We start from the raw sequence: 25,106 nt of genomic DNA, 5'->3' as shown, positions 1-25,106 counted from the left end.
AGGATGAATCAAGTTTAGACGAGTGGATGGCCCCCCTCCCCCTTGTCTAAACATTTCAGCTTGGCCGCCAAAAGTGCCCGAGAGTGGAGTTGGGTCTGGGAAGCGCCCCCAAGATCTTCTTCTTATTCCTGTCAATCCACGTGTGCGTGATATTATCACAGTTCCTTGGATGTGCGCTGGGCCGTGGACATAGAGACAGGGAGTTCGATCACCGCAAGAGTGTTCCCACCCTGTTACGGGCCGCCTCATCTTCATCCGTTGCATGACCTGGACTCGTCTCATGCGACCTCTCACAGTTGACCGTCATCCGAGTCTTCAAACCGCAAAAAGGTTCAGTCATCGGCCATGATGCCTTGTCGACCGGCGTCCGGGGAGGGTGAGAGAACACCAAGAAATCACAACACACCAATGACTTATTACCTGACTTATTACCTGCCATTCGAAAGAAGCTTAATCATCCGGCGAACCGCTCATCCCCATTCCCACCGCCAACCCCCCCGCCGACTTTTAAGATTCAACCACCTGTTCCCCCTCCTTTTCTGGGCTCCCCACCAAAGCCACAGGGGTTTCTGTGTCTGGCCATGGCCCTGACAAAGGATGAGATCAGCCGTTTGATTGCGATGTGAGAGCGCGTCTTGCCACCATTGAACTTTGCCGACAGTTTTAACCCTCTTCCCTGAGTGGAACATGTCTCCCCCCCTCTGGGAAGACCACCTCGGCACGCTGTCAGTAATCACTATCAGTCCGTCGAACCGGTACGGCTCTGCTTCTTGTGGGACTCGCCGAGCTCTCGGTGGCGCGGTACATTAGTATCCCCCGAAACGCGCACACGTCAACAGAACGAACGTTGGCGCTAATGTGCCACGAAACTCTCAACTCACAGACAGTAGAAACGACCGGCGGTTGGGATTTAGACTTGCGACGGCGTAGGACATGAAGCGGGCCAAGGTTTCCGAGGGCCCCAAATGAAGGGTTCCGGGATAACATAACAAGACACCGTCAGGCTAAATCACTTCAAGGACGACGCCTGTTTGTTCATTGGTGTCCCAGACCGGTGACACCCACGCGCGGCCTCAACTGGGACGTTTGTTAGCCTTTCCCATCGACGTTCTTCCTCTGCCGACTAATGTTATGTTCGTTGGCTCTCCGACCTCTATTTCCCGCGAACCAGCGAAGCTATAAACATATCTCCGGCCAGGGTTGCACAAGGTTGCAGTGAAGGGAGGGGGGAGGGGGGATAAATCCCGAAATCACCCCAGTCAACCGCAGGAGCCGAGAAGTATCTGATGTACAATTGGCAAATCCAAAGCCGCGCTAGACCATCACTTCGACTGTCCAAGTCAGGGGGAGAAACACGTTTCTATGTTCTGCAGGATACACACCAACGCATTGCTGCCCCCTGGCGAGCATGTGGTGATCTGTAACCTGGATGAGACTGCAGACGCCTTCCGCTGGCAGTTCTGTCGATTCTCGTCCTCCTGGCTGTTCTTGGCGGCACTCAACTCGGCTCCCCGGATTGCCCGTTGAAGCCCCCCTCGCGCTGGCCGATCCCTGCCGGAGGAGGCCATCGGGGCCTCCATTGCTGCCCCCCCTCCCCCCCTCCACCCAACGAAAGATTCGTGGGTCGTAAACTAGATGGCTAGTGTCTCTCAGCCTCTATTGCGACGTTCGGGTGTACCCATGCAAACAGAGGAGACCCGACGCATCCACGTCCTCGACTGGTGTAGATGTAGGTTGGGGGGACCAGTTGTTCTGCAGCAGCATGGGTCTTTAACCTAGCAAGGGTCAGTCAATAGGCTCTGAAGAGATAAGTACATCAAGAGGTTCCGCGCGAAGTTTTCCTTCCGCCTGGACGGTTCTCTTGCTTCGGGACTATTTTCTGCCTTTTGTCTTTTTTCTGGACCCGGGATATATATATGACCATTTTTTCATGTTTTGAGGAGCCTCTCGATAGCATGTCGGCAGCAGACGTCTACCACCGCAGACAACTCGATCCGATACAGGGAGTCCAGCATCTGGCCGTCGCCGGCGATGTCGACCGTTCGCGGGACGGCGAGTCTCGCTTCGCAGAAATCCTCGCTATGCTCATCGTCGGCTCGGTCCTGTCGACGGCGGCCGTGGCTCTACGGGCTTTCACGAGGATGAGGATGCTCCGCACGTTCGGCCTGGATGACACCGTCATGGTGGTGGCACAGGTAGGTGGTATAGCTACTCACAGCGCTGGCCTGGGATCCCATGCTCACCGCGCCCTTTTCGACTAGATTCTGGTGATCGGAGCTGCGGTCGCCATTGGGCTTGGTAAGTGTTTTTTCTCCTGCAGAGTGGAAGACGCGGGATGGTCTAACTGACGGTGTAAAGAAACTCGATATGGGCTCGGCAAACATTCATGGGTCCAGCCGCCGGAGGACTACATCCCGTATATGAAGGTATCGCCGTGAATCACACACAGTCACTCTCCAGCGGTCTGGTCTCTAGCTAACGCCCCCCCTCCCTTTCCAGTCCTTCTACGCCTCGATCGTACTGTACAACATCGCCACGACCGTTGTCAAGCTCTCCATCCTCTTGCAGTACCGCCGGATCTTTTCCAGTGACTGGATGCAGAGGCTGACGACGTGGGGCCTCGCCTTCATGTCCGCCTGGACAGTCATGCTCTGCTTCCTGCTCCCGCTCATGTGCGTGCCCGTGGCGGCTTTCTGGGACGAGTCGGTCGAGGGCCGCTGCATCGACCTCCTCACCAGCTGGTACGTCATGGCCGGAGTCAACCTCGTGGCCGACTTCGTCATGTTCAGCATGCCGATCCCCGTCATCAACTCGCTCCAGCTGCCCCGGCGACAGAAGCGGATGCTGTTCTTTGTCTTTGGTCTCGGATTCCTGTGAGTACTGCTACCCCTCCCAGGAGGGCCCTTCTTTCTGAATGGGAAGATGTCGTAAAAAGTGGAAAAGATCCTAACCTGACGCCCAATTCACAACAGCACATGCATCATCTCCGTCTACCGGCTACAAACGCTCCGCGTCGCAGCTCACACCGAGGACCCTTACTGGGACAACGTCGACGCCGCCACGTGGTCGTTCCTCGAGGTCACCATCGGCATCCTGGCGGCCTGCCTGCCGACGCTGCGCCCGATCTTTGTGACGCTTCTGCCGCGCCTTTTCAACGGGTCGTCGTTCCACGCCAAGAGCGGCAGCGGGAGACCCTCACGATACGGTATCAATAACAATAACAACAACGATCACAACAACCCCTACGGTAGCCGCTACGGCCACGCCAGCGAGGGGAACACGATGGTCGGTATCATGAGCGCGCTGGGACGGCACCGGCCGCCGAGCAGCACGGAGGGGCTGAACCGCCAGGCGGGCGGGGACGAGGTGGAACTCTCGGGGCCCGAGACGGAGAGGTCGGTTGAGTATACGGTCAGTGTCAGCACCGGGGCCTCTGACAAGTTGTCTCGCGCGACGAGTCCAAGGGGCAGCGAGGACGACGAGGAGGCTGTCGGGGGGCATATCCGGACGACGACGGTGGTTACACAACAGGTCACTTTCGGGGGTGCGAAACGGGGGGGCAACGCAGGTATAGAATAACATTCTTTTTTTTCGCCCCTTTTCTTTGGCTAGTTTCAAATTCAGTTGTCGTGTTCCATTCGAGCCCCAGATGTGTTTGACATTGAGGACAGTGAGATTCAGATGTAGAGGGGGACTCTTCATGTTGTCGATCTGTCTCGGACTGAATGCCCCCGGATGGTCTATTCTCACTTGTTCTCTGTCTAGGTAAGCAGAGCTTCTTCTAGAAAGCATCGTTTTTCACTGGGTATGTTCTAGACATTGAACATCAAGCAATGCTTCATACAACCAGAAGACTTGCTATACACGTGTTTAGGGGAGATTTCTACGTAAGAAGTTGTCCTACGCCTTCACAACCAGACTATTAGAACGCATGTTGGAAAGAGTGCGGTCAGCATGAGCACTTGTAAATCGTTACAGCGGGTATCCGTCAATGATTCTCTAATTAATAAGTCAAGGGAAGTATTCTACTCAGTATTCTCTAGTCTACCAAATACTCTTCTAGCACACTCCGCGGCTCGACGTACTTCCCCAGAGGCGTGTACTCCAGATCGTACCCAAAGGCCTTCGGCCCGCCAATATCCAGCCCGGCCTGCGTCTCGGTCCACCGCGGCGAGCAGGTGATGCCGACCACCGTGACGCGGTACCCGTACTTGAACTCGGGCACCCCGAGAGCCCTGCCGGATTCGTTGTCCAGGACCGAGATCAGATCCGGCACGGCGGCCAGGACCTTGGTCTTGCCGCCCTCGTCGGTATGCTCGGCGAGGATGTTCTCGTTCTTGAAGGGGATCTTCACAGTCCCGCCCCGGGCGACGGCGGCGACGGCGGCCTTTCCCGTACCCCTCACGGCCTCCTCGCCCTCGTCCTCGTCGCCGGCCTCGAGGGCGGCGATGTGCACCTCGCCGTACGAGTGGCCCTTGAACAGCCGCCTCTCGACCCTCACGATCTTGCCCCGGAACAACACCTTGGCGGCCTCGGGACCGCCGGCCTCGTGGATGATGGACTCGGCCACGGTGCTCATGGTGTTGGTCGCCCGGCAGACGGCGATGCAGCGCCCAATGCGCCACGCGAGCGAGACGGTGTTGAGCACGCCGAACCGCCTGACCCGGTCGCTGGTCGTGGGCTTCGCGGCCATGCCGACGCGCGAGCCCATCTCGGAGCACGAGGCGCGCAGGGCGCGGTCGACGATCTCGTCGTTGGGGGCCCTCGTCATGACCATCGTCTTGCCGTCGCCCGAGTCGATGGCGCAGGGGACCAGCTCCAGGGGGGCATGCACCGCGAGCGTCGTCTGCCAGTACGTCGGGTACGCCCTCCCCATCCAGTCGCCGTCGATGATGGGGGTGTCGAAGAACCGGGACGAGCCGACGAGGAAGGGCTCGAGGCCGTTGGCGCCGCCGATCTCGAGGCCCATGACGGCGTCAAAGGTGTCGTGGCGGAGGTACTCCATCAGCGCCCTGAAGGCGTCGACCGTCTCTGTGGACTGCAGACGCTCGATGGACACGGCCGGAGAGCCCATGTGGCCTAGGAGAGAGCCAGTGAGTACAAAAGTATCAGGACTGATGTGTTAAGAAGAGGCAAAAGACTCACCGCCCCAGTATATCACATCGTCGTCTCGCAGCGAAGACGCCCCGATGACACGCATCTTGTATCCTTCCCGGAGCATGTTCCGCAGCTGGATCTTGGAGGCCGCCGGGCTTCCTCCTCCGGCGCACCCGAGGACGTAGCAGCCGTCGGCCAGATATTCCAAGTCCGTCTCGCTGATGTGCCACTCCGGAACACCGCTGGCGGCGTCTCGGACAACCGTGGGCTTATACGCCACCGGATCGACCTTCTCGTCATCCTGAACATCCCGGTTCAGGTCTTTGCTCGCCTCGGCGTGGTCTTCGTCCTCGTCCTCGCCCTCCTCGTCTGTGTCGAAGGCCTCTTCAAGCTTGGCGTGGAGGTCGACGTCGCCGACGGCCTTGACGAGGGTCCGGATCTGGTTGCTGACATACTGCAACGGCATCGTCTCGATCTCGGCGATCTTGATGCTCTCCGGGACGGCGCCGGCGGCAACGGCTCTCTCGATGGCCATCTTCTTGGCCTTTTCGATAGCCTGGCTCTCCGTCTGGTGGGTAGTGCCTTGCACGATATCTACAGCGCCGCATACACGTGCGATGGCCGCGCCGACTGCGTTCGCCACGTCGTGGAACGGCGGCCGGATGAGCTTGGAGGCCCCCTTGATGCGCTCGGGGGACAAGATGGCGCCTCCTCCGACGAGGAGGACCGGGACGGGATCGGGAGACGTCTTGATGACATCGACGGCACCCTCCAACAGTGCCTGTATCCGCGATAGTGCCTCCTGGACGAAGCGCGGCTCCAGCTCCTTGGCCTTCCCCGTATCGCCGATATCCGCCATGCCGGCTGCCACTGCGATGTCCGTTGTCGTGCAGACATCGCCCCCGAAGATGAGGCCGCGGGCGACGAGTTCCAGCCCGACAGACTCGGGGCCGACTTTCACCTTCTCGCCCACGGTCCTCACGACGGAGCCCCCGCCGAGTCCGACGGAGTGAAGATGCGGCATGGAGTAGTTCACCCTGACGCCGGCCACCGTGACGTACGCCGACGCCTGGCGCGGCATGCCCGAGGGGAGCAGGACGCCGACATCGGACGTCGTGCCGCCGATATCGACGACGATGGCGGAGCTGTCGGCGCCCGAGTCCAGCCCGGCGAGGTACGCGGCGCCCCTCATCGAGTTGGTCGGGCCGCTCGAGAAGGTCCGGATGGGCATCCGGGCCGCCGCCGCCGCATCGAGGATCGTGCCGTCGTTCTGCGTCAGGAACAGCGGGCACTCGAGGCCGAGCCGCCTCGTGGCGAGCCGGAACCGTCCCACCGTCCTCCGCGCGTAGCGCAGGATGGCGCCGTTGAGGATGGCCGCGTTCTCCCTCTCGACGAAGCCGATGCTCGCGCTGGCCTCGCGGCTGCAGACGACGTCGACGCCGGGCACCTCGCGCAGGATGATGTCGCGGACCCGCTCCTCCTGGCCGAACGCCTCGTCGATGGGCGAGTACACGCCGGCTACGACGACGGCGCCGACGTCGCCCCGCTCCCTGATCTTGCGGCACTCGGCCACGACCTGGGCCTCGACGACGGGCGCCTCCTGCGAGCCGTCGACGTGCAGCCCGCCGTCGACGACGCCGACGTGCGACCGGATGGCGGCGGCGAGGTCCGGCGGGAACTCGGCGAAGGCCGGGACCTCCCGGAGGAACGACTTGCTGAGGCGGAGGACGGCGACGCGCTGCAGGCGGCGGGCGTCGCGCTCGATGACGGCGTTGATGAAGTGCGTCGTGCCGATGGTGACGCTGGCGATGCGGCCCGGGGACGCGTCGAGGCCGGATGCGGCGAGGACGGCGCGGACGGCGGTCTCGATGCCGGCGCTCGCGTCCGGGGTTGTCGGGGTCTTGAAGTGGGCGAGCACGCCGCGGTTGGCCGTGTGTTGGAGGCTCAGGTCGATGGCGACGGCGTCCGTGTTTGTTCCTTTTTTGTCTGGGTGTCAGCTGGGTCTGTTCCTGGGTGAGTTTATGGATGTGACTATGAGGGATAGTGATAGAGAGGCATGGTGATAGAAGGTCATGGCGACGGTTGTGGTTGGATCAGACTCGACTCACCTCCAACATCAACCCCGATGCGGACTGTTCTACGTGACGGAGGCATTTCTCCCATGGTGTCTATGGATCACTTGACACTGACTGCTCTTTGTTGATTTCTCGAGACAAGTATATGCCCTCAAGCAGTATTTAGTGATTCAAACAGCAGGGCACCATATACGCACACTTGACGTTGACATGACGGCCTCGTTGTAATTGACCCCGAATCGGAATTGCGCGAGTTGTTTACGGGAGCTACCACCACTGTTGGAGATGGTTTCTCCTTACTGGTCCATTGAGCTGGTCCATTGAGCTGGTCCATTGGTAGACTGGGCTGATAAAGCGGTTAAAGGGGGGGCCATCTCCAGATTCCCATGGGTTAACTGCTTCAACTGCCAGGGTCCGTCTGGTCTCCGCGTAGGCGGCCGACTTTCTTGGAGGAGACGACGAGATAACCAAGGCCAAACTAGCTAGCAGGTACCAGCGCGAAGCTTCTCCAACCCTAAATGTGGCCAGATGCCATCGACCTGACTCTCGACCCGACTCTGTATGTATTCCTCCCTCCAGATGCCGAGCGTGAGGCTGCGGGGTAGACTTGGATCCCCCTGGAATAAGCGGACTTGTGTTACTCGTGATGCTCTCTCTCTCTCTCTCCCTCTCCCTCTCCCTCTCCCTCTCTCTCGTCCGGTCTTATCACAACTGCCTTTCTCCACCGGCCGGCCGAACTCTGATAAGCGTTTCCCGCCGTATGCCCGTCTATCGAATTGCTTGGGGTCTTTGACCCCAATGATAAGAGGTATTGGATTCCCACTGAAGAAAGCCCGCGCGGGGGTCTATCAGGTCTATCAGTGGAGGGGAAAGGGCCGGCCATTGAGTGAAGCAGAGTTGATTCCATGGTCTGCCACCTACCTACCTACCTACCTACCTTTGCCTTTGCCACACAAGAGTGTGCGTCCGATGCAACGTTTCCTGAGCAACAGCAAGGCCGAAAAAGAACATTGCCCAGCCTGCGGTGATACCGCCGGGGAAGCATTTCATTTCTGTCTCCCTCCGCGAGCAGGATTCATCAAGACAAAAGCCCCCCCCCGTCCCATCTCCTTGTTGATCGTCCCCGGAGCCATGAAGAAGACTCCCAGGCCTTGCACCACCAACCCATCAACTCTTCGTCCGTCGTCGTCATGAGTCTCGGCGAGATCGCCCGGTCGCTGCGGCTGCCCGACAGCGACGTGGCCGAGTCCAACGTCTGGATCAACGACGACATCCGGCCCATGCCCCCGAGCCGCCGCCGCTGGACGACGTCGACCTTTATCTCCTTTTGGTTGACGAACCAAGTGGCCAGTAAGCAGACAACCGTCTTGATATACATCTAAATCCCGTGGCGTGTCAAAACTGTCAAGGTGTCCATATCCACCATCCATCAGCTGACTTACACCAAACAGTCTCGAACTGGCAGCTCGGCGCTTCTCTCGTCGCGGTCGGCCTCTCGGTCTGGCAGAGCGTCATCGCCATCATCATCGGCAAGATCATCATCGCCCTCGTCGCCATCGCCAACGGCATGGTCGGCGCCGAGTGGCACATTGGCTTCCCCGTCGTGTCCCGTTACATCTGGGGCGTCTACGGACAGTACTTCATCCTGATCCAGAGGATCTTCCTCAGCCTGGTCTGGTTCGCCGTGCAGTCGTGGACCGGTGGCCTGACGGTGGTCAACTGGTGAGCACACCCCCCACACGAGCTCATATATATATAATCATCTGGGAGACCCTCCCTCCCTTCCCTCCAAGACACTTCCTGCTGCACTTTGAGACTCGACGCTGACTTTCTTTGTCTTGTTAGTCTGTCCGCCATCTTCCCGTCCTTCGAGTATCTGGGCAACGTCTTCCCCGAGTCCTCCCACCTGACGACAAAAAACTTCATCGGCTGGATCATCTTCAACATCCTCCTCATCCCAATCCTCTACATCAGGCCGGAGCGCATCCAGAAGCTGCTCCTCGCCTTCAACATCGTCTCCTCCGTCACCCTCCTCTCCATCATGATCTGGGCCCTCGCCACCGCGGGCGAACCCGGCTCGCTCCTCCGGCAGGGGTCCAAGCCCATGTCCTCCAGCGACCTCGGCTGGCAGATCGTCCACGGCATCACCACCGTCATCGGCAGCATCGCCGTCGGCCTCACCAACCAGCCCGACTACTGCCGCTTCGCCCGCCGGCCCGGCGACCAGATCTTCGGCCAGTGGTTCAGCATCATCTTCTTCGGCGCCGTCTTCCCGACCTTTGGCTGCCTCGCCGCCTCCGCCACCGGCGTCATCTACGGCCAGCCCATCTGGAACCCGCCCCTGATCGTCCAGGCCTGGCTCGACACCGACTACAACGCAAAGAGCCGCGCCGGCGCCTTCTTCGTCGGCCTCGGCCTCCTCTGCATCCAGCTCAGCATCAACTCGATCGACAACGCCTTCTCCGCCGGCATGGACCTCGCCGGCCTGTTCTGCCGCTACGTCAACATCCGCCGCGGCGCCTACGTCGGCCTCGTCCTGAGCATCGCCCTCTGCCCGTGGGAGCTCCTCTCGTCCGCCAGCGTCTTCATCAGCGTCCTCTCGGCCTACAGCGTCTTCTTGGGCCCCGTCATCGGCATCCAGATCTGCGACTACTTCGTCATCCGCCGCCGCAGGATCAAGCTGTCCGACCTGTACCACCCGCGACCCGACGGCTCGTTCTACTACTGGAGGGGCTTCAACCCGCGCGCCTTCGTCTCCTGGGTCTGCGGCTTCGCGACGCAGCTTCCCGGGTTCGCGGCGAGCGTCACGCCCGACAGCGTCAAGGTCGGCGCGGCGTGGATCAACCTGTACTACCTCGCCTTTCCTCTCGGCTTCGCCATCTCGTTCCTGCTGCACCTGGGTCTCAACACGGTCTGGCCGCCCCAAGACGCCGGCACGGTTGACGAAGTGGACTACTATGCGACCTTTACCAATACCGAGGCGAGAAAGTTGGGAGTCCTGCCGCTGGCGTCGGAAATTATTGAGAGCTCGCAAAAGGGGGTTGGTATGAGGACCGCTGAGAAGGGTCCTCGGACTTGGCTCAGGTCCCTGTGGAAATGAGTGTTTGCAGGTTTTGGTCTTAGATACTGAGCCATCTTTTGTTGCTTCAACGTTGCGTTGCCCATTTATGTACCTTGATACCATGGAGGTAGCATGACTTATTGGGACAAGCTGAATTATTCTTGCCTGTACCAGAGGTAAGCCCGAGTTCAAGCTCGAGGCCCTCTCTCTGCTGCCATTAAATTCAAAGATAATGTTGTACATTTGCTAAGGCCCTGAAAGCTTATAAATTAGATAGAAATAACTACTAAACGTTGTCACTCCATCAAACATGTCCCACACAAGACCTCGGAAATATGTCTTAACAACTCCAAGGGTACTCAAACCTGATTGTGCAACGGACACAAGGCTGTAAAGCTGGCTAATGAATATAGTCGAGCCATCCCTAAACTGTTGTTCGACATTTCAAAGGTGCAGCATTTCAATCTGACCAATATCAACAGGAGATGAGGGGCATAGCACAGTGGTTTAGGTAAAACATATAGCAAACGGTTTCTCAACAAGACTATGGCATACTCAAACCCATAGCGTACTAGATCGATACACATTTTGTGAGTTGAGGACTAAACTAGTCGTTACCAAATGAAAGAAAGGGTATCAGCGGCTTTTCCGCATTATCAGTTACAATCTCGCCAATCAGTGATATCCTACACTAGCTACAGTAAGAGCAGTGTCCTTACATGTGAGGAGCACCATACGTCTGAGAGGTGAGGAAGAAACAGTGCTTAGTTTTTCAAAGTATCACGTCACACTCAAATAAACATCCCCTTTGTCCTGAAAGAGAGCAGGAAAAAAAAAAAAGAATAATACGAAAACAACACACATCCTGTCAGATCTTGCCCAGGACTCGTTGGACAAACGACTTCTTCCTTGGTCTCGGCGGCGGCTGGTTGATGGACCGCACCTGTCGCAGCAGCCCGAGGAGCGTAGAAACAGCCAGCGCCTCGGCCTCGTCGTCGAGGTTCTCCGAGAGCAGCAGGACGCCCTCGCTGTAGTCCCTCGGCAGGGCGAACCCGACGCCGATGTGGTGGTAGATGGCGTGGATGAGCGGCTCGCCGGCCTCCGCGGCGGCGGCATCCTCTTCGGCCGTGTCGACGAGCGTGTAGCGCAGGGGACCATGCTCTGTCGGCCGGATCTGCCATTCGAGGTTCGAGGGCGTCAGTCCCGTGGCGGCGGCGGCGTCGTCGTCGTCGTCGGCATCGTCCTGTGACGTGTGCGAGATGGTGAACCACGGGTGCCGGACTGGCGGCGCGGCCGCGTGCATCTTCCTGTCCGGGATGGGGAAGGAGTTGGCAACGACGAGCTGCATGGTCTGCGTCGGGTCGAGCGAGGCGACGCGAAAGTTGCCGTTGCCTTCGCGAGGTAGATGCCTGTGATGCATGTCAGCTCTTTCTGTTCGCCTCGAGGATCTATCTATCTAGGTCGGTCATGTCCTATGCCAAACAGACTTACATGCTGACCATCGGCCCGTTATGCGTCGGGACTCTCCTTTCCACCGTCACCTCGTCCTCGGCAGCGCCGCTCCCAAAGTTGACGAGGTAGCGGACCTCCCCGTCGGTGCCGTCCCCGTTCGGCCTCTTCATCATGGCCAGGTTCAGCTTGTACCGGCTGCCCCCGACGAACTCTCCCTTGACGGCCTTGGCGTAGTTCTCCGAGACGTCGTACAGCGGCAGATGGGCGGTGACGTCCTTGTGCTTCGGGACGTAGACGACGCGGGAGAGGTGCGCCGGGGTGGGCGAGAGGCGACGCCCGAGCCTCTGGTCGAGCTCCGAGTTGAAGGCCTCGGCGAGCTGGACGTGGTGGTAGTTTCCGTAGGCCGGTAGGGCGGCCATGTTTGGGATGGACGGCGCGAGCAGGAGAGCGGAGGTGAGCATCGGAATGGCCCCAAGTAGTGACAGGATTTTGAAATGTGAAGAGAAGAAGACTGGGATTCAGAAGGAGAAGAGGACGGTTTTTGAGATCGGTATGGATGGATGCAGCGACTACTTATCAGAAGATGTGTGGCTGGAACCGATAACGCGATGATAGTAATATCATCTGATGGATATCACGTTAGAACGTGGGCAGCAGTAGAAAGAGCAAGATTACAAATTTCGAAATATGATGCCTGATGTTGCCCGTTGGTCGTTTGGCAGATGCACGGGCATCAGAGCGAAGCCATCACCGTCGATATGTGGTGCTTGACCGAAAAAGAAGGGGGGGGAATCCCCCCCACGAGGGATGAGTCTTCACCGCACACCAATTTCTAATCCAAGTACTGTGAAGGGGGGGGAGGATAGAAGGGGATGTCAAGACATGTGACGTCGAGATGCAGCTAACCCGGATGCCGTAACAAGCCATCTTCCATGCTTGCTTCTTAGGTAAGAGCCAACAAGTGTGCTAGTCGGCCAAGGTGGTTCCAACCGGATTGGATGGCGGCGTCGCTCAAGGGTCAAATGACGGGGATGGGATGGGATGGGACGGGGTGGGATCGCCGGCAGTCAGTTAGTCTTACACTACCACCTGGAAGACAGACAAGCCGTGGCACTGGACGAGAGAGAGGACGGACTTGATTCGCCCGTCGAAAATGGATTCCGTCACTCGACGAATGGCGTTGTGGACATGTGCTTCTTTTCCCTCACAAGTCACATACATACATTGTCTGTTCGGCTACTTGATTACAACGAGACGCCTGTAACCACCAAGACAACCAGTACCGGCGTCGGCTCCGCATCGTTCCGCAAGACTCCGCGTCTGGCTATTAAGAGAAGACGGGGCGGTGTTCTGTGATGGTAGAAACAGCGACATCTTTGTGGCTTGGTTACCTAACAGAAGCCCGCGGCAATTATATTCCGTCGTATAAGTAGGCATTCTTGGGTGCAGACAGGCCGCCCCAAACTCCCCCGTCTTCGAAGACCCTGTCTACCTGCGCGAGCTATTGCTTCTTTGGGAAACAGTCCCAGCGCCAGTACAATGCAAGCCAGACCCTCGCCAGTCCTGGGCATCGTCAACTCGGCCTCGCAGTTCCGCCGAACAGTAACTGAGATCTGGTCCTTACTCTTGTTACCTTGGACATCTCCATCATGCGATTGCAATGTCTTTAGCCTCGGGCGGAAATCAAATCCCGTCTTCTCGCTCGTCCATTGTCATGATGAGACAGACAACCTTGTTACGTACATCGCTGTATCGCAATATTAAGATCCTGTTCAAGGACGGTTCTTCATTTGACAAAAGTATCACGATGCATCTATCACCGTTGTAGAACATTCGCCTCGAAAGCCGGCCTGGAACACACTGGCCCCGATGCTTTCATTCTTGTCCCGACTAGTAGGCGCAGAGGGCAACGCGCACATCTCGATTCGGTCAGAACTCCGCATCATACTCATTCTATACGATCCTCTGGCTGACCACCTATACCATGTGGGCAGGACAGAAAAGGACTTTGTGATTCTCAGAGGGCCTCCTGAAGAGGCGACAGAACAGCCTCTTCAAGGTACAGTCAGGTTGCGTCTACCTGCTGGACACAAGGTGCTTGGCGTACGCCTCTGTATGAACGGTTTCTTGAGGCACACGTAGGTATGGTCAGAAACTCGCGGCTGGGGCATATTCTGACGCTTTCTGTGTCCAGTGAGCACGATGCCGACTCCAGCACGCCCGACTCCTACCGTACCATCAGCGTATTTGAACAGGAATCGCCACCGTTCCTCATCGACCACGGCCATAGAATCGTCTCGGAAGATGAGCCAGATCTGGAAACCTTTGAGTGGCCCTTCGTCCTGATAGTTCCCGGTGACGTCCCAGAGACCTTCCAGGGATGCGGCCGGTGCAGCATAACGTATCGGCTGGGGGCGACGACGATCCGGAACAGTTCTTCGGCGTCGCCGCCGCAGACGTACAGGACGATTCGCATAAACCGCGCCCTATCGAACTCGGCCTTCACATTGATGGACCCGGTCACAATCGAAGGGACGTGGTCCGATACCCTGCGATACTCCGTCTCCATCGCACATCGTGCCGTTGCACTGGGGACGACGATACCACTCGAGATGTCCGTGACGGCCCTGAAGGAGGGGGTGGAAGTGCTTCGAGCCCGATGCCGGCTGTCCGAGTCGCATGAAGTGACGGGTGGGAGGCATCGACTGGCAGCCTTCACGGGCGACAGACAAGTTGCCGAATGGGCCATATCCATCCAAAGCCGTGATAGGAAAGAAGACCATCAAGTTCAGAAGATGACGCAAAACCTGCCATTGCCAAAGGAACCAAAGAGGTGCTCTCCAGATGTGGCTGCCCTCGGCATCCAGACGAGCCATGTCCTTCATGTCGATGTTACGGTTCGGCAGCCCGAGGGCCGCACGTCTTCGGTGGGTTACTTCAGCTGTCTATAAGCTGGTTTCTTGACTAACACGAGTCAAGTATCGTGTGACGTTGCCTGTTATACTCTTTATTTCACCTCAGCTGCCGATCGACGGGAGCGAGACGTTTGTTTGGCCAGAGGACATGACGGGGACGAACGACGTAACCTTGCAGAACGGTGTGCTAGATATTCCGCCCATTTACGGCGCACACTTGGAGGATAAGGTGCTGGATACCTTGAGTCCCTGAGTCAATCAGCTTATGTGCGGTTTGTCTACTGTTCCATCCTCGTCCAGAGCCGTACTTTAAAGCCCGCAGCGGAATGCTAATTTTCATGCAGAAGTCAAGCTCGGTTTCCAAAATCGCGCCTCACACCACCCCGAGTCAACAACTCTATCTATTTTCTCTGTCTCGTTCCCGTTTAGCCTTTTTTTATTTGCCGATTCTCCGGCCAACTCGGCTGGCAGTCTCATGTTTGAGTCGTGGCATCTGCGTCAGTCAACTGAGCCTACCAATTCGGCACTGCCATCGGACTTTTTGTGTTGGAGAAGATCTGTCGGTTGGCCGAGTTGAAATCAGGTTGCTAGCTGAGACGCATTTTTTCGGTTGATTCGGTTTTGTAAATCAAAGCCCCTGGGACAGCTTGACACTTTGTTCGATATCTTCGCTACATCTACGGCGCTGTTGCTTATAGCTGCCCGATAATGTTGTATCCGCAGCATACACAGATAATAGAACAGTTCCGAGCACACGCATGTGTTAATGCCCAGGTCAAAGAAGTCTCTTTATGCCTTTTGACGAAGAGATTGCATAAATAGAGGAACCAAAACACCCACCGTCTGAGACCGAGGCCTCGTGTTACATGCTTGGCATTGTCGGGATGCTCTTCCGACATTCTTAGCGCAGCCGATCCGACATGTCGGAACGCGTACACCGATATCTGCCGCTCCCGGGGGTGCCCCTCGATGGTCCAAGACCCTCCCCGATTCTGGTCACTTGGTCATTGTTATCTCATGGATCTAAACTCAAAAGCTCCCGATAACGGGCCTGTCAGAGGACCCCGATCTCATCAGGGACCCAATGGCATCTCCGATGACCCCCCTTGATGGACAATCTTGTCTTACCCACCCGTGAAGTAATGATTTCAGCGGCAAATGGGCCGCAGTAGCACGATGGACGGGGCAGAGCCGCAAAATCCAAACGTAACACGGTAAGCAGTCAGTCAGTCTGTCTTTCCCCAGAGCGCAAAGACCCAGTGTCGGAACGTCGATGGATGGTGGGGGTGGAAGAGGGTCTCCCCTGGCGTCGGAGAACATGCTTCGACGATAGTCTGGCTCGGCCGCGACTCGATTCGAGAGTGAGTTTTATGCCGCCCGTAGCCGTCCTTGAATGATAAATACTGGTGCCCAGACACCCTTCTTCCCATCCGTTCAACTGGCTTTGCGTCTCAGTCTCGCCAAACCCTCAAGCCTTTCCCAAGTTTATCACGATGCCTGCCAGACTCGTCGTGTGTAACCAGGCGCCGGTGCCTCTCTTCGGGGTCCTCCGGCGGCAGGGCGCGGCGAGATATAACAGTACCGCCGCCGCCGCTGCCACAACCACCACCGTCACGCCGGTGGGCAAGACGACACAGACGGCGGCTTCATCCACACAAGGGAAATCGCCTCTGTCGAGGCTACCGACGCTGGCTCTTGTGCGGTCACTCGTCCTCACGCAGTTCATGTCGTCGCCGCTGCTCATGAAGCCCGCCCTGCCCCTCCTCCACTTCATCGCCAAGTCCAAGATGGCACTCTTCAACCCCGACAGGAACCCCGTGCTGAACAGGCTGCTGCGCTGGACCATCTACGACCACTTCTGCGCCGGCGAGAACCTGCAGCAGGTCACAAAGACCGTGAACAGCGTCAAGCGCATGGGGTACCAGGGTGTCATTCTCAACTACGCAAAGGAAATCGTTCTGGACACCAAGGAAGCCGGCGCCGACGCACCCGCCGGGGACTACGCCGCGCCGTTCTACGAGATGGTGGACCTGTGGAAGAAGGGCAACATCGAGACCCTTCGCATGCTGGCTCCTGGCGATTTCCTGGCCGTCAAGTACGTTTTTTTATCTCGTCCAACCTTGACTCCCGCATACAAAAAGATCCTGACTAACACGTATTCCCCAGAATCACCGGCGCTGGTCCCATCGCTGTAGACGCGATGCGAGCCCACGCCCCTATCCCTGATGTCATCCGCGATGCCCTGGACGAGATGTGCGACGAGGCCCGGAAGCAGGGCTCCCGCCTCTGGATCGACGCCGAGCAGCAAGCGCTGCAGCCGCAGCTGGACGAGTGGACCATCGACCTCATGAGGCGCCACAACCGCGAGAGCAAGCCGCTGGTCTACAACACGATCCAGTCGTACCTCAAGGCCTCCAAGGCCAAAGCCGAGCGGCACATGGCGCTGGCGGCCCGCGAGGGCTGGAGCCTGGGCGTCAAGCTGGTGCGCGGGGCCTACATCGAGAACGAGACGCGGTCCCTGATCCACGACACCAAGGAGGACACGGACCGCAACTTTGACGACATCACCGACATGTTCATCTCCCAGAGGCTGCCCCCCTCGGCTGACGCCTCCCTGTCGTTCCCGTCGAGCGCGCTCTTCCTCGCGACGCACAACGCCGCCAGCTCGTCGACGGCCATCGCGAACCACCGCCGCCGCCTCCTCGACGGCCTCCCCACGACGGAGCTCGAGTGCGGCCAGCTGCTCGGCATGGCGGACGAGCTCAGCTGCGAGCTGCTCGACAACTACGACGCCTGCCTGGCGGACTCTGGCCTGCGGCGCGAGGCGATCCCCAAGCCCTTCAAGTACCTGCCCTGGGGGTCCGTCTCGGAGTGCATGGGATACCTGCACCGCCGGGCCGTCGAGAACAAGGGCGCCATCGAGCAGAGCGCGCATATGCTCGGGTCCCTGAAGAGCGAGCTGCGCCGTCGGGTGTTTGGGTGAGGGTTAGCGGTTTTGGTTGGGTTGGCTGTTTGAGTACTGGGGGGTTGGTGTTATTTCTGGATTTCTCAAATTTTTTTTTTTTTCAAAGCGATGCATCATGATTGATTTAGATCCAAGATATCCAATAACGACTCTCAAAAACACTGAGAAAATTCTATCAAACACACCCTCTTGTTCGGCGGCAGACTCGAGACTGATGTGTGAAGCCTTTGATATAAGTTCATGGCATGCACAGGAGAAGATGACTGTGTGTAACAGCCAGCAATGATGGTTACATTTCCTGGGCTCATCTTCTACTTGAACCCGTATTGATATACGTTTGAGTGCCGTAAGAGGGAGGCAAGGACCTTGATACAGTTCTCTATCCCTACTGGATGTGTTTGATAATAGGCACTCACGACATGACACAGAACTCATTATACAATCGAGTCGACATCTCCGCTCAAACCTACTCTTGATCTTGCCGAGCCCTGCTCAAGCCCTGCAGCAACTCGCTCCGTGGCTCCTCGTCTTGCCATCGTCTACGAGGTACCTCAAACGTCGACGTGATCCGGCCATAGGACCTGCCGCCAAGCTGACCAACAGGGCGCAGCTTATCCAGCTCAATGTGGCTGAAGTCGGCGTCCGCAGCATCCTCCCTGACCCAGAACCTCGTGGCCCTGAGCAGGACCATACCGGCGGCGGGGGCGGCGGCGCTCTTCCCGCCCTCCGCATGGCCGCCGAGCTCCTTGACGTCGACGACCTTGGCCTCGATCGAGAAGACGGACTCGCGGACCCTCGACGGCCTCACCGTGGCGGCGGGCGCCTCGCGGAGGCCAGAGATGTCCCACTCGGACACGCCGGGCGGCGCGTCGATGGAGGTGGCGTTGACGGCCTCGATCATGTCCTCGGACACGGTGTTGATGACGCACTCGCCCGTGTCCCTGAGGTTGCGGTACGAGTCCTTCCCCGGGCCGGCGGCCGCCGCCCCCGCGCGCGACGAGAAGCCGACGACGAACGTAGGCGGGTCGTGGTCCACGACCTGGAAGTAGCTGAAGGGCGCCAGGTTCTTCCTCCCGTCGCTGGACACGGTGCTCAGGAAGCCCACGGGCCGGGGTGCGATGCCGGAGACCAGCAGCCGGTAGTTGCTGATCATCGGACGGTCTGGCGCGCAGGGGTCGATCTCCCTGTGTGAAGGGACCGCCGAGTCGCCGCCCCTGGTCCGGACGCCTTGTCCGTAAGTCCAGCGCGGGTCTGGGGACTGGGTGACTTCGATTGGCGTGCCCGAGTGATCGAACTTGGGCCGTTTAGACTGGATTTCATCAAAGTTGTCTACTCTCTCGACAATTGCTCCTTTCGAGTTTGAAGAGTTACTGGCAGCCATTCTTGGTCCGGTCAAGTTGCCTCGCTGAACAAGACGGCTTGTCTGCGGCCTTGAACCCCGCGGACCGGTCAGTCTTTGCGTAGTCAACTCATGTTGCAGTCACTCAACCTACCTTTGTGCTGTCAGGCGGAGCAACTTGGGGCCACTTCTCATCATGGTTGTTCAGGTAATTACAGTCTGGATGAATTTGCATGTCATTTTCTTTGATTGAAGTCATCCTGACTGTAAGGAGCATGGATGAATCAACTATCATTCAGAGTCGGCTACTTACCCGGTCACAGGCGTTTCTCGCTGATAGCATCGATTCGGGTAATTGGTGTGACTAGCTTCGCATGGCATCGCGTCGGATGGGCCCCCCGATCTCCACCTTGGAGGCGTTGTCGGGATGGGATGAGATGGGAATGGGGACGGAAATGTCGGATGCGCCACCCGACGTGGACATTGCGCAACCTTTCGGTCATGCCGACTTGGCCGAGCCGAGGAGACATGATTGTGGTATCTATCTCGACTGCGATCGACGGAGCCAGGAATCAGGCCATGATGGGAGTCCGCAGATAAAGAAAAGACTCTTTATTCGTCCCTCCTATCTTGGTATTGTTGTCGTTGTTGTCGTCTTCTCTCAACACTTTGTCCCCTTTCGTGTCTTGAGATATTCCCTTCATAGTCGGGTCTGCCGGAGCAAATTTCAGGGGGGCGGGGGGCACATCACAATGGACAAACCCGTCCTGTCTCGTGGCACAATGCTGGTACAGGTACACAACGTTGCTGCAAGCTTGCTCCCCGAAACCGAGTGGTCTCGTGCTCCCTCGTCAACCCCAGGATCTCCAACTTGCACCCCCATGTCGTCGTCACTGTCGATCTTCCCCGCGATGATAATGATTCATGTCTGCTTGTCCAGGACAGGACTCAAGGGAGGGAGACAGTCAGTGAGGAGTCTGTGTCTCCCCCTGGACTGAGATTCTGTGGGGTACAAGATCTAGCAGCAGCACCACCAATACCAACCAGCAGAATCAACCAGTCCCAGCACCAGAAGATAACCGGTTACCTGCGGCGAGTCATTCTACCCCAGACCAGACCAGACCACAGACGGGGGGGTATGATAGGCGTGATAAGGCACGCCCCCATAACGCTAAAAGGTCTTTTCCCCAACTCTGCCATTCCAATAAAGACGGCAGGGCGCGCTGCCCATCAAGACACTTGTCGGGACGCTGCTCCGACATATCAAGCCGTTCCTGTCCTGTCCTGTGCTGCCACCCAAACACCATCGCGATAACCTGCCTGCCAACCCCCCCCCGACCTGCCTTGCCCTACCGCTGCGGAAGACCGACATGAAGTCTTTGAGTAGGCCCCACGAGAACAGTCCGTCATGCCGCAACTAAGCCAGGGACAATACAAAGTGACCAAGAAATGCCAAAAAGCGTGCGTGCCACGAGCCGGCGAGGGGGGCTTCGATCATCCCGTGGAGAATTAGGGGAGGGGAGTGAATTGGAACCGATCTGACTGACATGCCGCGAAAAGGTGCGAACGATGTCGGGTGATGAAGGTCAAGTGCTCCGGCTCGCAGCCGTGCGCCCGCTGCGACAGGAAGAAGCACCGGTGCATCTTTGCGGCCGAGGACAAGAGGGTGTCGGTGCCGGAGAGGTGAGTTGAGTTGAGTTGTTGTGTGTTGAGCATGAGTTTTGCTATAGTTGCCGGACCAACGATGGCCATCTGACTCCACTCCGCACAGTTACCTCCGTGAGCTTCAGAACCAGAGACGGAACAGCGAGCAGGCGTCGGACCGCTCGGCGAGGGCCGTCAGCCGCGCCGACGATGCCGAGGACGACGTCCGGGGCCGGTACGCAGATGCATACGCGACGCCGCATCCCACGTCTCTGGGCCCGAGCGAGGATGCCGCCGCCGCCGGTCAGCTGGAGACCCCGAGTAATGGTACGCTGCTCTACCAGCATCTCAGTTATCTCTCTGCATGAGAACAAGATGTTTTATTTTTATTTTATGACTTACACCGCGTCCTACAGACAGTCCGCGTCCGGGTGGCCCCGCGGCCTCCGAACCCGACACGGAGGTGGAAGACGCCCCGTCAGCCCTCGGGGAGCAGAGCGACTTCGGGCCCGGGTTCCGGCAGAACCCTTTGGTGGACAACGACTACACGTTTGCAAAAGTCGGCGAACGGTACTGTGAGTTGGAAAACCCACCTCAGCTTCTCCCCCCTCCCCCCTTGACCCCCTTGACCCCTTCATGTCGACGGGGGAACCAACCACTTTTGCTGATTTCCACATTCCAGGGTACATGGGCCCGACGTCGTCGTGGTCCTTCTGCCGGCGTGTCCTCGCCCTCCTCGGGAAACGCATCCCGGAGGCCGCCCCGGACCCGTGGCACCTCCCGCACGAGGGCGCCTTCAGGATGCACTGGACGCCGCTCGGCGCCTCCGAGGCCCCCGACGTCTCGAACCTCCCGCCGCTGGACTACGCCATGTTCCTCTTCAACACGGCCAAGTTCTACCTCGGCGCCGTCTTCTACCTCGTCGACGAGCCGTCCTTCCTGCGCGAGATGCGCGAGCTGTACGAGGACCCGGCGGCCAAGGCGGCCTCGTCGCGGCTGTGGTACGCCCAGTACCTGCTCATCCTGGCCTTTGGCAAGGCCTTCGTGGTGAGCGGCGGCGGCCCGCATGCCACGGCGCCCCCGGGGGCCCAGTACGCCGCCCGGGCGATGGCGTTGCTGCCGGACCTGTCCGGGCTGAACCCGGACTCGATCCTCTCGATCCAGGCTCTGGCGCTGGCGGCCGTGTATTTCCAGTGTTTGGACATGAGGCTGGCGGCGTATCAACATGTAGGTGTGGCCCTTTGAACCCCCATAGACACACAAAAGGCCTTCTTTGCATTCTACACGCAGAGAAAGCGAGAGAGAGCGAGAGAGAGAGGCTGACGCACGCGTAGATCGGCCAGGCGCTGCGCATCGGCATCGTCGAGGGCATCTACAGGCACATGCCGGAGGAGGTCGTCGGCACCGAGTACTCGCGCCGCTGCAACATCGTCTTCTGGGTCGTCTACACCCTCGACCGGGAGTTCTCGGCCCTCATGGGGGCGCCGACGTCGATCCGGGACGAGGACATCACCGTCAAGCTGCCGTCCAAGATGGACGGGTCGCTCGACGCGCTGAACATGACGCTGCATGTGCGGCTATCGCGGTTGATGGCGCGCATCCTCACGAGTGAGTTTTACCTGCAAGGAAAAGTGCTCTGGTATGGCTTTTTTTCTTCTTTTTTACTAACAATCTTTCATCACAGCCGTTTACGGCGTCGGCAAGGAGTTTGACGGCTCGCTTGTCTTGAACACTCAGTCGATTCTCAGAGATCTTGCCCGTCTATCCCGAGACTTGACGGCACTGCTCGACACACACTTCCAAGGGTCCGTCAGCAGGGCATCGAGGATGGCGTTGCGGCTCATCCTGTCTTATCACCACGTAAGTACATGTGTCTAGTTCACATTCTCTATCTCACTCACACACTCACTCTATCTCACTCTCTCTTTCACTCTCACTCACCCTCACTCACACCATCACCATCACCATCACCATCAACATCAACATCAACATCAACATCACTCTCACTCTCACTCTCCCTCACACTTACACCTCTCTCCCACCCACACACACACACACACACGCACACACGCAAAACCCATCACAGCAGCGCTGACCTCGACAGTGCGTCGTCCTCACCACCAGACCCCTCGTCATGTGCGCCCTCCACATGCACATCGAGCACTCGGACAACCGGCACTCCCAGACCGTCAGCCTGACGCCCCCCGTCGCCTCGCTCCTCCAGTCGTGCGTCGACTCGGCCCAGACGGTCCTCCGCACCCTCCGCGTCCTCGGCGACGAGGACCTCCTCGAGGCCTTCCTGCCCTTCCAGCTCGAGGACGCCTTCTCATCGGCCTTCCTCCTCTACCTCATCCGCGTCATCAGCCCGTCGCTGCTGCAGGACGACGCCTGGTGCGACAACATCAAGTGCGTCCTCGACCGCATGATCGCCAAGGGCAGCCTCGTGGCGCCGCTGCGCCGGTTGGAGCTCAGCCAGCTCGAGCACATCATGTCGGCGCTGACGCCGGCGGGCGAGGAGCCGCCGACGCCGCCGCCGAGCACCGCGCAGCAGCAGCAGCAGCATCATCATCAGCAGCACGCGCAGCAACACGTGCAGCATGGTCAACACCACGGGTCACACGAGCACGGGTCGTTCCTGGACCAGATGGAGGAGGCCGGGTGGGACATCTTTGACACGAGCGGCATGGGCGGGCTGTCGCCGCAGGCGCTGTTGGACCTGGCGGAGCGGTTGGACGTGGAGGATCTGATACAGTCCGTCGACGGGGACGGGGATCACAGGTGATGAGATGTGATGATCAGCAGTTGAATTGCGATGATGATAACGATGATGATGATGGTTATGGGCATTGTACACATCGGGATTCACTCAGTTATTTACTCCGCATCTGTCTTGAATGGCCAAAAAACGGATGATGGGATGAGGTAGTCAAAAGCCGAATGTTTGATTATGAGCACTTAGAAAGCTACAGTTACAAGGACTCTCTCAAAGCCGACTTGAACTGATATGTCGCACGCCACCGTCAGCCAGCTTCTCCCTTAGAGTCTCGTCTGTCTCGTCTATCTCGTCTATCTCGTCTCGTCTCGTCTCGACGAGTCAATCGGGGACCGGGCGGTTGGTGGACTTACCGGAATCACCTGGGCCTTCTCGAGATCCCACACGCCCTTCTGGGCGTAGATGTCGTTCCGGATAAGCTCCCAGGCCTCCTCGGCGTTCTGGACCGTGTACATCATGACGCTGCCCTTGAAGCTGGGCGTCGTGCCCTCCACGGGGTGCTCCTCGAACATGGCGCCTTTGCCGCCGTTCTCGTCAGGACCAAGAGCACATTGTCACAAAGGCGAGGTGGGGGAAACAGGGACACGCACCGCCAACTACCACCTTTCCTTTGCCCGCTTGAGCCTGGGCGTTGGCCAAGTGCGTGCTTCCATGCGGGTTAGCCATCACGGCACTTCGGCCTCGATTGTCGCCGGGGCTGTCCCCCCCGGAATTTTGCTGCAACTCACGGTCTAACTTCCAGCCGCTGAGCGAGCGTGTCCGGCTTGTCTGGCAGGATGCACAGGAACTCCTTTGCGCTGGTGGCCATGGTGCGGTAGTATCCGAGGCCGAACGGTGAGGCGGTCTTGCTGGTGGCGCGGGGAAGGGTTCGGGCTGCGGGGATGAAGCCGTTCTTGAAGACGCGTGCGGAGATGGACATTGCGGGTTGGGACGTGGAGAGGGGTCACGGAGAGTGTCTGGGTTGATGGGCTGGATTGCTTTTCCCCGGTGCCTTGATTACGGCGTCATGTGACACGATATCGGAGAGGGAGGAAGAAGCAAAGGCACGGGAGGCCCGATCGAGTAGCTCCGATGCCGGAACAAATTGCCGGAAGTAGCCGGCGGGGGACTTTTGTCCGGCGTTGGACACCCGGGAATCCGGCCCTTCTTCTCGAGGGGCTCATGATAGTAGACTTGGTGCAACACACACATCAAGGAGGGAGAGGGGTGTTTACTACGCAAACTACTACATAAAATCATCCCGCATATTGTATGTATCTTGAACATCCAAGAAGTTGATCAGAAACACAAAAGGCCAAAAGAAGAACGATTTGAAGGTCGTGCCCGGGCTCGAACCGGGGTTGCCGGAAGACGTTTGACAGTGATCAAAATCCGGCTCGAAGGGAGTCAGTATGTGATGACGTTGGATGCGAAGGAGAGGCTTTGGAGGAAACCTACAGTGATAACCACTACACTACACAACCGAGGGGCCGCTCGCAGAGTGGAGGCACGCGATGCCCGGACACGACGCGAATCCACAATAAAACCGGCGATGTAGGTGTGTACGTTGTTGGTCTTGGCTATTTCGAGAAACGCGTGGGCACGCGTCGGCGGGGCAGACACATTGACGAGTGGGAGAACCGCCAACTGTGAGTTGGCCAAGGCTCTAGATATCACTCGATACTCTCTTTGTCCTGACGGGTGAGCAGCTCCGTCCGTCCCATAGGTTGATCTGCCGCAGAAGCCAGTCGCCCAACCTTTTGCCACTGTGTGTCCCAGGTGCAGCCAGATCACCCGCCGCCCTAA

General features: G+C 58.3%; 9 protein-coding genes across 9 annotated transcripts; 5 read left to right on the top strand and 4 right to left on the bottom strand.

Moving 5' to 3' along the window:
* Positions 1-1,916: 1,916 nt before the first annotated feature.
* CH63R_01518 (Integral membrane protein) lies at positions 1,917-3,579 on the top strand (the record flags this gene model as incomplete). Its single annotated transcript, XM_018296493.1, has 5 exons — positions 1,917-2,195; positions 2,262-2,298; positions 2,359-2,426; positions 2,500-2,873; positions 2,973-3,579. 5 exons carry the CDS (start codon positions 1,917-1,919, stop codon positions 3,577-3,579), a joined length of 1,365 nt encoding a protein of 454 aa, XP_018164855.1.
* A 460-nt stretch (positions 3,580-4,039) lies between these two features.
* Positions 4,040-7,260, bottom strand: CH63R_01517 (Hydantoinase/oxoprolinase; the record flags this gene model as incomplete). The annotated part of the gene is made up of 3 exons (XM_018296492.1): positions 4,040-5,079; positions 5,146-7,074; positions 7,206-7,260. The coding sequence occupies 3 exons, from the start codon at positions 7,258-7,260 to the stop codon at positions 4,040-4,042; spliced, it is 3,024 nt and encodes a 1,007-aa protein (XP_018164854.1).
* Positions 7,261-8,362: 1,102 nt separating this feature from the next.
* On the top strand, positions 8,363-10,272 carry CH63R_01516 (NCS1 nucleoside transporter; the record flags this gene model as incomplete). The annotated part of the gene is made up of 3 exons (XM_018296491.1): positions 8,363-8,522; positions 8,624-8,894; positions 9,018-10,272. 3 exons carry the CDS (start codon positions 8,363-8,365, stop codon positions 10,270-10,272), a joined length of 1,686 nt encoding a protein of 561 aa, XP_018164853.1.
* An 829-nt stretch (positions 10,273-11,101) lies between these two features.
* On the bottom strand, positions 11,102-12,146 carry CH63R_01515 (uncharacterized protein; the record flags this gene model as incomplete). Its single annotated transcript, XM_018296490.1, has 2 exons — positions 11,102-11,642; positions 11,725-12,146. The coding sequence occupies 2 exons, from the start codon at positions 12,144-12,146 to the stop codon at positions 11,102-11,104; spliced, it is 963 nt and encodes a 320-aa protein (XP_018164852.1).
* A 1,199-nt stretch (positions 12,147-13,345) lies between these two features.
* CH63R_01514 (CreD) lies at positions 13,346-14,853 on the top strand (the record flags this gene model as incomplete). The annotated part of the gene is made up of 4 exons (XM_018296489.1): positions 13,346-13,466; positions 13,514-13,823; positions 13,880-14,612; positions 14,665-14,853. 4 exons carry the CDS (start codon positions 13,346-13,348, stop codon positions 14,851-14,853), a joined length of 1,353 nt encoding a protein of 450 aa, XP_018164851.1.
* Positions 14,854-16,093: 1,240 nt separating this feature from the next.
* CH63R_01513 (Proline dehydrogenase) lies at positions 16,094-17,583 on the top strand (the record flags this gene model as incomplete). Its single annotated transcript, XM_018296488.1, has 2 exons — positions 16,094-16,695; positions 16,767-17,583. 2 exons carry the CDS (start codon positions 16,094-16,096, stop codon positions 17,581-17,583), a joined length of 1,419 nt encoding a protein of 472 aa, XP_018164850.1.
* Positions 17,584-18,031: 448 nt separating this feature from the next.
* CH63R_01512 (Flavoprotein oxygenase) lies at positions 18,032-18,946 on the bottom strand (the record flags this gene model as incomplete). Its single annotated transcript, XM_018296487.1, has 1 exon — positions 18,032-18,946. The coding sequence occupies one exon, from the start codon at positions 18,944-18,946 to the stop codon at positions 18,032-18,034; it is 915 nt and encodes a 304-aa protein (XP_018164849.1).
* A 1,537-nt stretch (positions 18,947-20,483) lies between these two features.
* CH63R_01511 (Fungal specific transcription factor domain-containing protein) lies at positions 20,484-23,330 on the top strand (the record flags this gene model as incomplete). Its single annotated transcript, XM_018296486.1, has 7 exons — positions 20,484-20,587; positions 20,676-20,875; positions 20,965-21,123; positions 21,231-21,775; positions 21,883-22,156; positions 22,233-22,408; positions 22,653-23,330. 7 exons carry the CDS (start codon positions 20,484-20,486, stop codon positions 23,328-23,330), a joined length of 2,136 nt encoding a protein of 711 aa, XP_018164848.1.
* A 187-nt stretch (positions 23,331-23,517) lies between these two features.
* CH63R_01510 (Ycii-related domain protein) lies at positions 23,518-24,240 on the bottom strand (the record flags this gene model as incomplete). Its single annotated transcript, XM_018296485.1, has 4 exons — positions 23,518-23,547; positions 23,675-23,838; positions 23,912-23,967; positions 24,050-24,240. 4 exons carry the CDS (start codon positions 24,238-24,240, stop codon positions 23,518-23,520), a joined length of 441 nt encoding a protein of 146 aa, XP_018164847.1.
* Positions 24,241-25,106: the final 866 nt, after the last annotated feature.

The sequence above is a fragment of the Colletotrichum higginsianum genome, chromosome 1 (genome assembly GCF_001672515.1).
Source record: "Colletotrichum higginsianum IMI 349063 chromosome 1, whole genome shotgun sequence".
Classification (NCBI taxonomy): domain Eukaryota; kingdom Fungi; phylum Ascomycota; class Sordariomycetes; order Glomerellales; family Glomerellaceae; genus Colletotrichum; species Colletotrichum higginsianum.
Note: the sequence above shows the minus strand (reverse complement) of the source record. Positions and strands in the feature narration are given on the sequence as shown.